The sequence below is a fragment of the Periplaneta americana genome, chromosome 4 (assembly GCF_040183065.1).
Source record: "Periplaneta americana isolate PAMFEO1 chromosome 4, P.americana_PAMFEO1_priV1, whole genome shotgun sequence".
Classification (NCBI taxonomy): Eukaryota; Metazoa; Arthropoda; class Insecta; order Blattodea; family Blattidae; genus Periplaneta; species Periplaneta americana.
In genome coordinates, this window is record NC_091120.1 from 47,851,743 (window position 1) to 47,865,957 (window position 14,215).

At 33.1% G+C, this 14,215-nt stretch overlaps 2 protein-coding genes across 3 annotated transcripts in view; one reads left to right on the forward strand and one right to left on the reverse strand.

Moving 5' to 3' along the window:
- Positions 1 to 4,936, reverse strand: part of dos (daughter of sevenless) — a 167,145-nt gene extending 162,209 nt beyond the window's left edge. Inside the window, exon 1 of the mRNA XM_069823289.1 lies at positions 4,735 to 4,936. Coding sequence (XP_069679390.1) covers positions 4,735 to 4,812 — 78 coding nt within the window. The 5' untranslated portion in view covers positions 4,813 to 4,936. The remainder of the gene's footprint in view (positions 1 to 4,734) is intronic.
- Positions 4,937 to 5,173: 237 nt separating this feature from the next.
- Positions 5,174 to 14,215, forward strand: part of LOC138697786 (calpain-D-like) — a 425,409-nt gene continuing 416,367 nt past the window's right edge. The window contains exons 1-2 of one of the 2 annotated variants that reach the window (XR_011331611.1): positions 5,459 to 5,597; positions 11,859 to 12,343. Coding sequence is in view for 1 of the 2 variants with exons in the window: in XM_069823291.1 (XP_069679392.1) it covers positions 5,317 to 5,597 (281 nt within the window). In the remaining variant the exon portion in view is untranslated. Of the gene's footprint in view, positions 5,598 to 11,858; positions 12,344 to 14,215 lie in introns of those variants that run through there. The other variant, XM_069823291.1, reaches the window with a different exon arrangement.

A 14,215-nucleotide genomic window follows, 5' to 3' on the forward strand; every position in this document is an offset into this window, starting at 1 on the left:
TGTTTTTACAGACTCTGAATGGAATTTGTCAGTCAATGGAGAGGCTGCAATCAAAGACTACTAACGGACTTCTCAATATTCCTCATAAACAGACACCACTTCACTAAGGATTTGACTAGGTAGGCTACTTTGAAATAGGTACAAGTGATAGATTTTTAAGTTAGTATTCATAATCTTAATTTTAATTTATATTTTAACAATTAACATAACATTAAAATTTAAATTGCCGACACACATTTACATTATAATTTGTTTTAAATTTTCGTAGAGTAAATCAGCCATTCCGGGCAAACTGGGAATTCCAAAGCAAAGTCTTTTCCAGAAATATTTGTTTATTATTAACGCTCTAAAATTAAATATTCTAATTGTTCGTGTAGGTTTCCGCAGCTGATGTACATGGTGTGTGGATAAGCTTAAGGGCTTCTACGGCGTTGTCTTGGTGTTAGTGGCTGACGTTTCGACCGCTGTGTTGTGGTCCAACAACTGCTCTGAAGATGACCACAACATAGCAGTCGAAACGTCAGCCACTAACACCAAGACAACGCAGTAGAAGCCCTGAAGCTTAAATATTCTAATGTTTTCTTTTCAAAAGGAAAATATTTTACAAGTTTTACTGGCATTAAATCTAAATGATCGTGGCTGGGTAATAGGCCTAGGTACTTTTGTTTCTCTAAAGTTTGCAGCACTTACTCATAGAGAGATCAGTTGTTAATGTATGTTTATGAATGAGCTATTGTTGAAGAAATACTTTGAGAGTCTGCACTGTTAATTCCAGAGCTCCAGGATCAAGGAACTTTTTACTCTGTACTAGGCCTATATTCTTTCTGCCATTTATTTTCAGTATTTTGGGCTAATAACAATTAATCTTACAGTTCAAATTAATATTTTGACTTAGAAATGTCAGTTGTTTTGAAACTGGAAAAATGAAAGTCATTAACTAATCTGTAACATCCATGACATTGGAAGAAACAGCTATAAAATATTTACCGATTATGTTTTTGTGATCTAATTGAATGCCATTAGATTTGCTAACTTTCACATGCACACTATGAGAATGAATTTTTGGGGGAGGGGGGGAGTGAGGTAGCGACCTGAGTTTTACACTTTTTGTTAATAAGGTGTCAAGTGAGTTCACAAATCTTGTAACATCCATGACGGAACTTTTTCTTTATTTTATGCAGCAGCAATAATAATAATAATAATAATAATAATAATAATAATAATAATAATAATAATAATAATAATAATGTAAATTTTATTCAACAACTTTTTTTTCCTGTAAAATTATACTGATCTTCTAAATCGATTCTAATAATAAAAGTTGACAAAATTAATTCCATTTTCAATTTAGAAAATCAATATTGTTCTTCTTCTGACGCATATAGGCGAATACTGTCTGTTAATAGATGTAGGCCTATGTATCAGAACCTTAGAGGTAACTTAAAATGTAAAAAAAATCAACTGAGTTAAACTAAGTAAAAATTGAATTGAAATAAATTAAACATTTAATAATATCTTACTGTGCTCAAACCAGGAGAACGCGTCTGAAGAATAGGGGCGAAACGTGACATATGTACAATGCTACTACTCACGAAGAAAACAACAGTCGGATACTAAGTCGTAATGCAATCTTGTATTGAACAATACGAGGGCAATGTTTTCTAGTCTGATGTAGTTGAGAGACTCGTCTTATCACCAGCCAATCATAATTCTAGAATCCACCTGTGAGCGATAGATTCCGCTGCACGCCACTCCGCTGTCGCACACATACTCCTGGTTGAGGGACTATATATAGTTGTTTATTTGCTTGCTCTAATTATGTTGCTACATTGAAACAAAAGTAAACAATTTTACAATATTTTTGTGTCATGTAACATACGACGAACTATTTGATGAGAAGTTGAATAAATGAAAAATCAGCATGGACTAAAATAGCCTAAATATATTATATCTAGTCCTGATGTTATCACAGCGTAGGCTGTTTGCGAGATATTCGTATTCCAATTTCTGGCAGCGGAAAAATATTTACTCTCAATAGCTATCGGTACACGAGTTTCAGATTTAACGTAAGAGTTCGCAATGCGTTAACCTACATAATTACTTACCATGCAGTTATCACCAGGGTCCGATGTTGTTCTAAACGATTTGCGGATGATGCTAAAATACTGATCATGGTAACAAGAATGAAAATATGAAGATAAAAGTCCTTGTGCAATATGCACTTCATAGCATATACAGGCATATATATATATATATATATATATATATATATATATATATATATATATATATATATATATATAATTCAAATACAATCAAATAACTTACATTTCAAAACATTGCTACATATACTGTATACAAATATGTATGGTTCGACTAGCGACTTCAAATTTATAATTTAACATGCTAACAGTTATTCTGCGAGATATTTCAAACAGAAAAGTTTAATTTACAATTTTATTGTGCTCTTTTTTTCGCTTCCTTTTCGAGATAAAAATAGTTTCATATGAAACATTTCATTGCGTGTTTTGGGAAAGCCAATGATTTAATTCCCAATATGTTCAGTCAGTTTAAGGGAGCAATGTATTATGATAGTAAATGATTAAAAGAATTTTAATTCCTTCCTTTAATTATGCAGAAGTGTGATCCGAACAAATGTACCTTTTCGTTCTGCAAAGGAATTTTACAATGTTATATTTGTTCGGATCAAATGTTTGCACATTTAAAAGACAAAACTAAAATTCTTTCAATTATTATTATTAGGAACAAAACACGCTATGAAATGTTTGATAGCCTATAAAACAATTTTCTTCTAGAAAAGGAAGCAAAAACGAGCAAAATCGTATTCAACTTTTTTGTTTGAAACATTTCAAAGAATAACCCCTTGAAATTAATGACATTACTTACGGTTCACTCTATAACACGGTTTATTTTGATTTAATTTCGCATTATGCCCTACTATTTTCAATGTACTTTCGCTGGAAGAATGTTGCAACAACATAGGCTACACGTTATCCAATAATATTTATCTAATTCAAATACAATCAAATAACTTACATTTCAAAACGTTAAATCTGTGCTTCAGTGGCTGGTCATGATAATATCTTTGAAAAATATTGGAGTGCAAGAGGTCAAATGACTTCATTGTCAAACGCCTGGCATTAGAAAACAACAACAACATTTCAAAACATTGCTACATATACTATATACAAATATGTATGGTTCGACTAGCGACTTCAAATTTATAATTTAAAATGCTAACAGTGGGTATTGTAAATGACCTGTTGAAAGATAGTTAAAACCTAGGCACTTATCAGTCATTAGTATTATTTTATTAGTAAATAAAGATTCGTAGTATTGAAAAATGTTGCCACGACCACACGAAGTCAGTTCGTATGAAAATTACCGGTACAGTAGCTAAATGTTGTGTATCTTGTATTGAAATATACCTACATTCTAGCCTATATTAAATTATTTTATGTACTTCTTTACGATAAGATGATAATTAGGCTATAGCTTCCTTAACTTTTGGTAATCTTCAGGTCATCAAAATTTTTATCCTAGTGACATAGGCCCTACAGGTTAAGCATAGACCTCGTATTAGTAAACACAAAACAAATATGGAAAAAAAAAAAATAAAAAAAAATAATAATAATAAAATAAAAGAAAGAAAAAGTGTAATACATTTAAACAATGACCTTGCTTCAGTTAGTTTTACAAACTATTAAGTGGAAATACCTATAAGACCTACATCATTTATATCTTAATGAAGAATAAACTAGGAGATAAAAGGAAGTCTAAGTTCCACCTCCACCTTCTGAATAGGCCAAGGCGATGTTTTTGTTTATTGTCGTTCGAGATTGGTTTGTTTTTATCACAGATGTTGATTTGTGTCTAAAATTATGCCTTTGACACTTCATCACTTAGGTGGTACACAGAGATTCGAGTTAGTTTAATTTTTAATGAAAGCCAAAATGTGTAACGATTGAACGATAAAAAGTTGGTTGGATATACTATTAGTAAAGAGAGCTTTAAATATAAGCTTACATAAGTACTTCAAATTACCGGTAACGTGGATTAAAAAATTATGGTGCTTGTTAAAAACGTTAAACTATAGCTGTTTACTGGATTTAAAAACACTGTGTATGTGTTAACTATATAGCGGGTACGTTAATAGAATATCATAAACAAAATTTGAAATAATGAACCTAGTAGAGAAATCGTGTTTAAAGTCAAATTCTTTGGAGAAAAATAATATTGACAAGCGAATCAAAATATAAAACGGAACTCATTGTTCGTTTATGTTGACACAAGGTGTGTACGTGTGAGAGATCTAACACCTAACAAAATACACGATCTTGAACCATCATAACATAAATAGTATTTATAGGTGCAGAAACTTAAAATTTTATATGAAGAGTAAAACTATCTTACTATGGAACTCAAATTAAGTTGAAAATTCGATTTATAATTAATATCAAGCGTTTTAAAAGATATTTTAATGATGTTTATACACAACACATGACAGTTCTCCTTTCAACTCACGCTATGTATGCTATGCACATTAAAATTTCAAACAATGTACATTCTTCACAGCACTGAATACACTATATATTTTAAAAGGAGTTTGCACGCATCTTATGTACGTTCAACGTTTCACAAGGCTTCGCCCCACATCTCTTCATGAACCTTGTGTCCTTATTGTAAATACGGAGTGAAAGAAAGTACTCTTACCGCTCTCAAGATTGGCTTGGATGGTGGTGATTTCGTCAGCCAGCCTTCGTGAATGATCTCGAGGCTATTATTTGACATATCCGACAAAAATTGATATAAATAATAAAACAATTTGCAGAAAATGTGTCACTGTCATCCCATCACTCACAACACAGAACACAACATCTACGTTGCCATTGCTAGTTTATGACTAAATGATTGAATATCATCATTTTAGAAGAATAACGAGTCTACGCTGACTCTCGCAGCACATCTGTGAACACTTCAATGCCTTCCCGATAGATGACTATAGTTACCTGGGTGTAAAACGTAGGAGTGACATTATTAGTTACACAGTAGCACGTATAGATGGCAGGATGAAAGGAATTGGCTATTATTTTTGTACATCAAAGATTTCTCTAATGGCAAAGCCATGAAAAGACTGATCAGTAAACTCGTTATGATTGGTCAACGTCAACCAATCCGAGATTTGTTTACATGACGAATTCGGCAACAAAATGCATCAATATGGTGGATCAGCTGGCTGGAATTATTTGCAGGCCGAATGAAATTTCATGGTAAAATAGCCATGATTCTAAGAGAATGGGCTCTATTGCTTCTGTTCTGCAGTGGCACTGTGAACGGTGCACCCTAATAAATCCTACGGAACGAACCAGATGCATAAGGTGCGGGACACATCGTGAAAATCAGTTCAGTGATAAACCAGATGCCGCAGCGAGAACAGGTCGGAATGGACAGGTGAAATCAAAATCAACAACAACAGTGGGAGGAAATACAGCACGTGAACCTGACACCGTGATTCCGGTATCCGAACAGTCTGCAAATTCGAGCCTGCAATCTTCAGAGAAGAATTTCTCCTCATGGTAAGCGTTGTAATTCTTTTGTCAAATGCAATGTTTATTTATGAAATGTGAAGTAGACGTATTCCCATCCATGCTCCTGTCAGGTTACATAGTACGGTTATGTCTATCATTATTATAATTATTATAGTGTGTTCTGGTTACATATATAACCATATGTTGTATTCACTTCTTATCTTTAATGCCATAAAATATATGGTCTTATATCACAATGCTAAATAAGTTGAAAGTGCAGAGTATGTAGCAATATGCTTTTTGGGGCCTATAAATACCGTACTACTTGTATATATGCTTTATTCGGCTGCACTTTATATATATATATATATATATATATATATATATATATATATATATAATTTCATATTGTTATGAAGTCGTGATAATTTTATAGCTAGGTTACAATTTTTAATTCAGTATACCGGTATAAAAAAAGGACAAATATGTTAACAAGCTGAACATTTTTGCAGAAAAATGTACATACATATTTAAGGGCTTAATATTTTTAAAGCTTAGTCATCGTTGTATTGGATTAAATTATTTTCATTGCGGTAATAATTGACTGATTTGTTTGTTAGCCTACATTGTACGTCTACAATGAAAGTTATAACAACCATGAAAGTTTATCATAACAGACGAAAAAGCTAGGCCTATGTAATAAATAATATTGAATATAAAAAAGTGATATGTTAACTACCGTGCACTTCGCAAATTAACAAGACAGCAATAATTTTAGTCTGTCATATGCGAAGTTCTTCATGAATATTACAAGAAGCCCCTTGAAATGTTGCAACAACTGAATTTTTCAAAATGAGAGATCCTATATAATCGCGTAATTTTATATTTTGTTTTGCAATTTAATTATTACTTGGGTTTAACTTGAATATTTCTTACTCCTTAGTGCCTGCTCTCCCCAGTTTTTGGTCATCTGGGTGGGATTCAACTGACGTGAGATTATGACAGTGCCAAATTTCCATCTGAGAATTAACAGAATAAAAAATAAGCACATGATGTAGATACATCAGGCTATATAGGCCTACGAGATTCGAACCTGATAATGTAGAAACAACGTATCTGTTACAACTGAAATATCTACATCACTACAGGCTTACCGGTAATGTTTTTAATGTTAAAAATGTTATTTATTTAAGGCCTGTTGTGTTGAAATGTGACCTGAATACTGTAATCCCTGTATTAGAAATTTTGGTAATTAGTAAGTTATGTCACAAGGTTAGTGGGTTAGTTGGGGGATATCTAAGTGACGTGAGGACAAATAATGTGCGAAAAGATTTCAATGATCTTAATTCCTTGGCCTTCCGTCAGTTACATATCCCCTCAACTAAAGCATTAACCTTATCACATATATTGTAAAAGACCGAAATTGTATAGGCCTAATTATTTTGTTCAAATAATTTTCTAAGTAATAATGACGGATACCATTTAGGCCTATTTAAATTTTCGTAGAATGTTACTATCTTGTGGTTAACCTTCACGAAATTGAAATATAATGAGATAGGAGTGAAAATTTCAGACATGGTATAGCTGACAGTATAATAGCGAAGTCATGCTGTTATATCTAGGTTATTTTGCATACAATTCATCAATATGACTTCTATTCCTAGAACCTCCTAGGTTGTCATTCCAATCTTAGAGTATACCACGAATTTACAAAATATCTCGTCGATTTCATCGTAATTAAATGCATGGACGTCTGCACGATTTTCCCCAAAGGGGGTCAACACACATCTTTTTTAATAGATGAGTTTTATAGTTTTATACATTGATGACCTCTTTGTCTCATTTCTTTGCAACAAGTAATAATAGTTAGTGTGGAAAATTATACCCTAAATAACAATAACAGTGAACTTTTTAAACGTGGAATAGGCCTACTGATTAGAAGGGCTGTGGCTACAGATATTATATTAAATTCGAAGATATTAGACATAAACTATAATATGTACTTTAAATATACTGAACATTAATTTTATTACGGTATTTAGCCCATATAAAAGAGGTTATCGATTGGTAATATCAGTAATATCCATATAGGCTATTGTTCATTTATTCAACAAACTATTGTAATTGTATGCAACAGTTTAGAGTTCAGATAAATTTACTTTGTTATAAAATGCAGTATTCTTTTATAGTAAATTGTTTGAGTCCGTAATTGAAGAAATCTGGACCTTGAAACAAGATAGTCTTAATATGAAACAATAAAATTATTGTACTCTTCACCTGACATAATTAGGAACATTAAATTCAGACGTTTGAAATGGGCAGGGAATGTAGCATGTATCGACTAATCCAGAAATGCATATAGTGTGTTAGTTGGGAGACCGGAGGGGAAAAAGACCTACGAGGTGACTGAGACGTAGATCGGAGGATAATAGTAAAATGGATTTGAGGGAGGTGGGTTATGATGGTAGGGACTGGATTAATCTTGCTCAGGATAGGGACCGATGGCAGGGTTATGAGAGGGTGGCAGTGAACCTCCGGGTTCTCTAAAAGCCATGTAACTAGGAAGTATTATAATGCACTAAACTATTTTATCACTTGAAAAATAAACTGCAGTTATCTATTCTTCAGTCCAGATCTGTCAACAACTTTATGACAGAATTCATGTTATTTTATTTTGGTGAGGTCTCTGTGTACACTCAGCATGCAGAGATTATCTAGCTGGAATGCTGTATAGTAGCTACACTGTTACAGGCAATGCCAATGCAATCTTCAGTGCCCAACAAAATGAAGGATAGAATAGAATAAGGTTCGTTTCTTCTTTCTATGATTTTTTTCTTCCACGTGCAAACCACGTTTTTGGCTTCAACTTGTATGTTGTTCAATACAAAGTTATGTCCAAGACTTGTATTATTTTCTCTATATGAAGTAGCCTACATGATCCATTTTCATGTGTTTGGGTTGGAGTTGAAGTAGTGACTCTCCTTGACCCCCAACTCCTGCAGGCACTCATGCAGGCATGTACCATTTTCCTAAATATGAATTAACGAGCAGGCAATCACATTAGCTACTTCGTTATGTTCCATGTTTGTGTCTGGTAATCTTAAACCAAGAATAATAACTTTAAAAGTTGTTTTTATTTATTTTGTAAATTATGAAATTGCTCTGTAATGTTGACACTGTAGGTCAATGCAGTTTCAAAGAGTTTTGTGGTCACTTCTTGAAGAGCTGAAGTTGTTAATATTTAAATACTGTGTTGCTATTGCAATGTTATATTTTGCATGATATGCTAATTTGTTGTTGTTGTTTTCTAATGCCAGGCGTTTGACAATAAATTCATTTGACCTCTTGCACTCCAATATTTTTCAAAGATATTATCATGGTCAGCCACTGAAGCACAGGTTTTGAGGTGTTCCGAATCCATTTCTTGGTTTGAGTTGCACAATGGGCAGTTAGGGGACTGATATATTCCAATTCTGTGTAGGTGTTTGGCCAAACAGTCATGGCCTGTTGCCAATCTAAATGCAGCTACAGACAATTTTCTTGGTAAATCGGGTATTAATTGTGGATTATGATGCAGAGAGTTCCATTTTTTCCCTTGAGTTTGTGTTATCAAATTTTGTTTGTTGAAGTCTAAGTGTGTAGATTTAATAAACCTTTTCACAGAGTAATACGTAGATTTAGTAACAGGTCTGTAAGTAGCAGTGCTGCCCTTCTTTGCTAAAGCATCCGCATTCTCGTTTCCCAGGATTCCACAATGGGATGGTATCCATTGGAATACAATAATTCTTTTATTGAGTGATATGCTGATTTCCTTTATTGCTTGGGAACTTGCGTGTCACTTCTGAATGTTTGTGGGAAAGTGTTATACTGTGCAGATATTCTTAATGGTTCTTGAGTCTGGAAAAGGAAGTGGGGAATGCAGTACTAATATATCTCCGATTATATTATATTTGAATAGGCCTACTGACATCAGCGCCATCTTCGGAAATTTTCTGTGGTTTCATGCTCTATGGAGTGTTTTCCATAGAGGCCCCGTGAATTTATTCTCGTGGGGGGGGGGGAAGGTATGGTGCCGTAGTTTCTTATTGTTTTCCGTATTGGTGAGGATGATTGTTCATAAGGAGAAATTTTGTAATGACAGTGGAGGAAATGAGAGTGTTCGGAGAAAACCTGTCCAGTAGCTTGTTTTTCCAATTAGATCTCTAGCAAGAAAAGTCATTGTTTTAAGCATTCCACTAATACTGTGCCTACTGACATACTGGTAGACTTTAATACAAATATATTTTTAATGAAAATTATGATGTCTTAGCTTTAAAATAAACCCAATTTAAGATTCTACCTCGGTTAGGAGAAAAGTTGTGAATTATTTTTGTTGACATTGTATGGAACATTTTACACTTTTTTCTCATATTGGCAGAATTGCTGTATATGGATATCGTGCATTATACGAGGGCTAAAATTGTACATAATTAATCAACTTAAGGTTCTTTACCATCCCACCAAATTTAATGAAAATCTGAGATGATGGGGTTGAAAAGTTCACTTTTTTGTGTTGATTTGACATGGAATGGCCCAGCTAGTAGGTACATCCAGTAATGAATTAAAGAAATTGCCTGAGAAAGAAATCTCTCGCCTCGAGCTGAAAAAAATTCGCCACGGAGATTTTAGATGTATCTAAATAAATTCAAACTTCATTTTAAGCTATTTAATAAGAAGCTAAACTTCATAAAACTTAATTAAATATTGACTAATTTCTTGGTAATTGACATACACGAATCAGTCTAAGAATAATGCCCCTTACTGGTACGGTACCTAAAATACTAGATTTTAACATAAACTAGGCCTATAATAGATACCGGTGTTATTTCACTTAGTTTTTTAACTTTAAAACTAGTGCCATAATTAAGTGGTATCATCATCCTCACAGGTTGTAGCCCTTAGTAAATGGTATATCCTTAAGAATAAGCCCATGTAGAATAATAATAATAATAATAATAATAATAATAATAATAATATTATTATTATTATTATTATTATTATTATTATTATTATTATTATTATTATTATTATTAAGTCTGCCGAGTTAGCTCTGTGGTAGCGCATCTGCCTCCAGACTAGCCGGCCCGGGTTCGATTTCTGGAGGGGTCAGAAATTTTCATGTAAAATTTCTATGTCGGGACTAGGAGAGATTGTGGTGTACAACTTCTAATCTATGCAGTGCATATGAAGAGAAGGCATATGTTACTGTTGATAGTGATTCGTCCATCAGATGGGGTGTTAAGTCTGGCGGCCCCATTGGTGTTATTTGACAGGAGTAGGCTACATGCCGGCACCAGGTTTCTCCTTCTCCCTTCCTCGTCTTCATCATCACCACCCATTTCCTACACTACATTTACACGAATACTTACATATACACTCACCGTAGTACACAACATAACTCTCCACAGATATACATCATGCATAGCGTGGCCCACCGAAGTGGTGTGTAACTTGAAAATGGGTTACAGTCCTGCCTCTATCCGCAATATGTGGAACCCGAATCACGCAAGTGATGTGGATAGGCATTAGACACACACACACACACACTAATAATAATAATAATAATAATAATAATAATAATAATAAGAGCCTATATAAAAATGCAGAGAATTGTCTTATGTAATTTATTGCGTAGGCCAAGTTACGTGGTTTAATAACTGAAATCCCACCCCATTCCTTTTCCTTCTGGAAAAATATGGTTTGAAATCATCAGTAGTATATTTTAATTTAGGTATTCTTTAGGCATAATTATCTTTCAAAATGCATAACCCCTTTGAAAGTATATGTATTACTGACCTATGTATACTACAGAAAGGCATAGCAGGTGTGTAATGATTGAAAATTTGCAGTCTTTAAAAATGAGCCATTGAATAAGATGTAACGATGGTGTAATCATTTTTTAAAATATACATATTTGGAAATTAGGCTATAGAAACAGTATACCGCATTACAGGAAAAGTGTGGGGAGGGGAATCCTCCTATGATTATCACACCTTGCTTTATGTGTAAAATTTCAACAGTTAGGTCTATTTTGAATTAGAATAAGTCTAACTTGTTTAAATTATTTTTACCGGTCTATAGTTTATATTGCATTGTGACTGCTTCATTTTAAAGAGATGATGTCATCTGACTAGTACCAGATGTATTTGTTTTAAAAAGAAAATTGGTCCTACATTATCCAGATTTATCCTGTTGTTTTTTAGATCATATGTCCATGTTCTTTTTCCTGCTGTTCATCTTGTAATTCCTCAATCCTTGTTCTTGTTTCAGAGAGAGAGAAGCAAGCTTTTCACCTAGACCTACCTATATAAAATAAGACATCACATGAAACAGTTACATTTGTTGTATCCTTGCTCTAATATTTTAAAATCCCTTTATGTTTGTATACATTTTTTAATTTTGTTATACGTAAAAATATCATCATAGGCTATATAAATAAATTTATATATCTATCATATTAACATCTTGCAGTAGAATATGGTAGAAAAGTTTCAACATGTAATGTATATCATACGCATAATTACAATTTTGTTTATGAGCTGTCTTTAGTTTACACTTTCATGTTATTGGTATATGATTATATTTTAATTTGTTCATTTTTTTAGACTACCAATTAAAGTGTGTTTCGTGCATGATGGTTTTTTCCAGGCACTTCTTATTTCATGGTAGACCACATTATCTTCACTGTCTGTTGATTTCTGTATCATTGTGTATATTTTTTACTTAATAAATTTTTAGCATGAACTTTTAACTGAATTATACCATTTTTAATTTCAACCTTTTACTTCTTGTTTTTTATTTCCTGAGTGCATGATTTTTGAGTAGGTGTAGCTTGACAATTAATTTTATTTTGTAATGATTACTCATCATGATGCGTGGGTGTCTGTAACAATTTCCTCCAATTCAGAATTGTTGTATGAGAAATGACTAGAATTAGGCTATAGCCCCATAGTATTTTGTTTGAAGACTGTACTAAACAGCATGTCCACGAACTCAGAATTATACATTGACGCTGTGGATGTAATTTTTTTATTATGTGTGATGTTTCCATTAACAAACCCATTAGTGCTCAGTGGCAACTTTAGTTGTCGTTTGTTTTAAAAAATTGTAATAAACATAATGCTAGGTTGACACTTTTTTTTTGTGACTGAAGCTCTTCTAGACATACGTTCCCGTCATCTTAGGCACAATCCTTCATTTCAAAGTCAATTGTGTAGTGCAGACGCGAAATTTTGCAGTGATTTTGAATGTGTGTACAGTAGTGGCAAAAAAAAAAAAAACTGGACCGATCCTTGTAGCTGATTTCAGAGCCTTGTTCACTCCAGAGCACGACAGACTGGTAACTAAGACTTTCGTGGTTCGAATCCTGCCTGGGAAGGAAACTTTTTTATTCCTTATTCAAATTTATTCCCAATACTTTTCGATTGCAGCGATATTTTACTATTTAATTAACTTATTATTTCCAGAACCTGCATTTTACTAGCAATCGAAAAGTATTGGGAATAAATTTGAATAAGGAACAAAATAAAGTTTCCTTCCCAGGCAGGATTCGAACCACGAAAGTCTTAGTTACCAGTCTTTTGTGCTCTGGAGTGAACAAGGCTCTGAAATCAGGTACAAGGGTCGGTCTGGTTTTTTTTGCCACTACTGTACGTACATACATGAAACTAAAATGTAATTACTACTGTTGTTAAATCTGACTTAATTATTTCAAATCTCACTAAAATATATTTCAGAATGTTTACTTATTATTTTAAAGTTAGTTTATGACAATTATTATATTATGGGTATATTCTATAGTGTTGTGAAATCATGTGTTGCCAGAGATCACTACAGTATGCAAAAGTATGCGCATTTCGTTCCATATGTCAGATGATAACTTATTCGCTGTGAGCCAGATTTTAAATGGCATAAAAATGATCTCTCTAGCGCTCAGTGATGAAAGTTTAGCATCTTCTGATAACTATAGAATTTTTTTAGTAGCCTATTTATCGCCATTAAATGAGCAATGCATGCAGTACATCAGGCATATATGTGAAATTGAAACCAAAATAGTTCTGAGCACTAATGGGTTAAGTATGCTTCAGTTAATGCAACTTCATATGAAATATTTCTTATGTGCTGAAGACATTCTTGTTTCTTAACATTTTCCAGCAACATATATCTGCAGTGCTCGGGAAAAGTGACATAAGTCAGTTTCCACAAACCTTTTTTGATAATTTGTTGACAACACGGAACATCTGCTCGCTTGGAAAAAAATACATAAGTATTTCTCCCATTACAATAATTCATACAGGAAAAAAATCAAATCGACATAAACCAATGTAAGTTGTGAATAAATTATTAAAAAAGGTTTGTGGAAACTGACTTATGTCACTTTTCCCAAGCACTGCAGATATAATATTGCACTTATGACATTAAAAATAAATTAAATCAGTAAAATTTAATTAATTGTGACTTAAGTAGCTTTGAAATGCGGGAAATTGTGCAATCATGCATGACTGTTTCTCAGATTTATAATTTTACCTCGGTCAAATGTTAAACATGCGTCAATTAATTTTTTTAACTTGATAACATTACTCCCTCTCTCTTCCTCCCTTTCCCTCTCTCCCTTTCTTTCCCTCCCC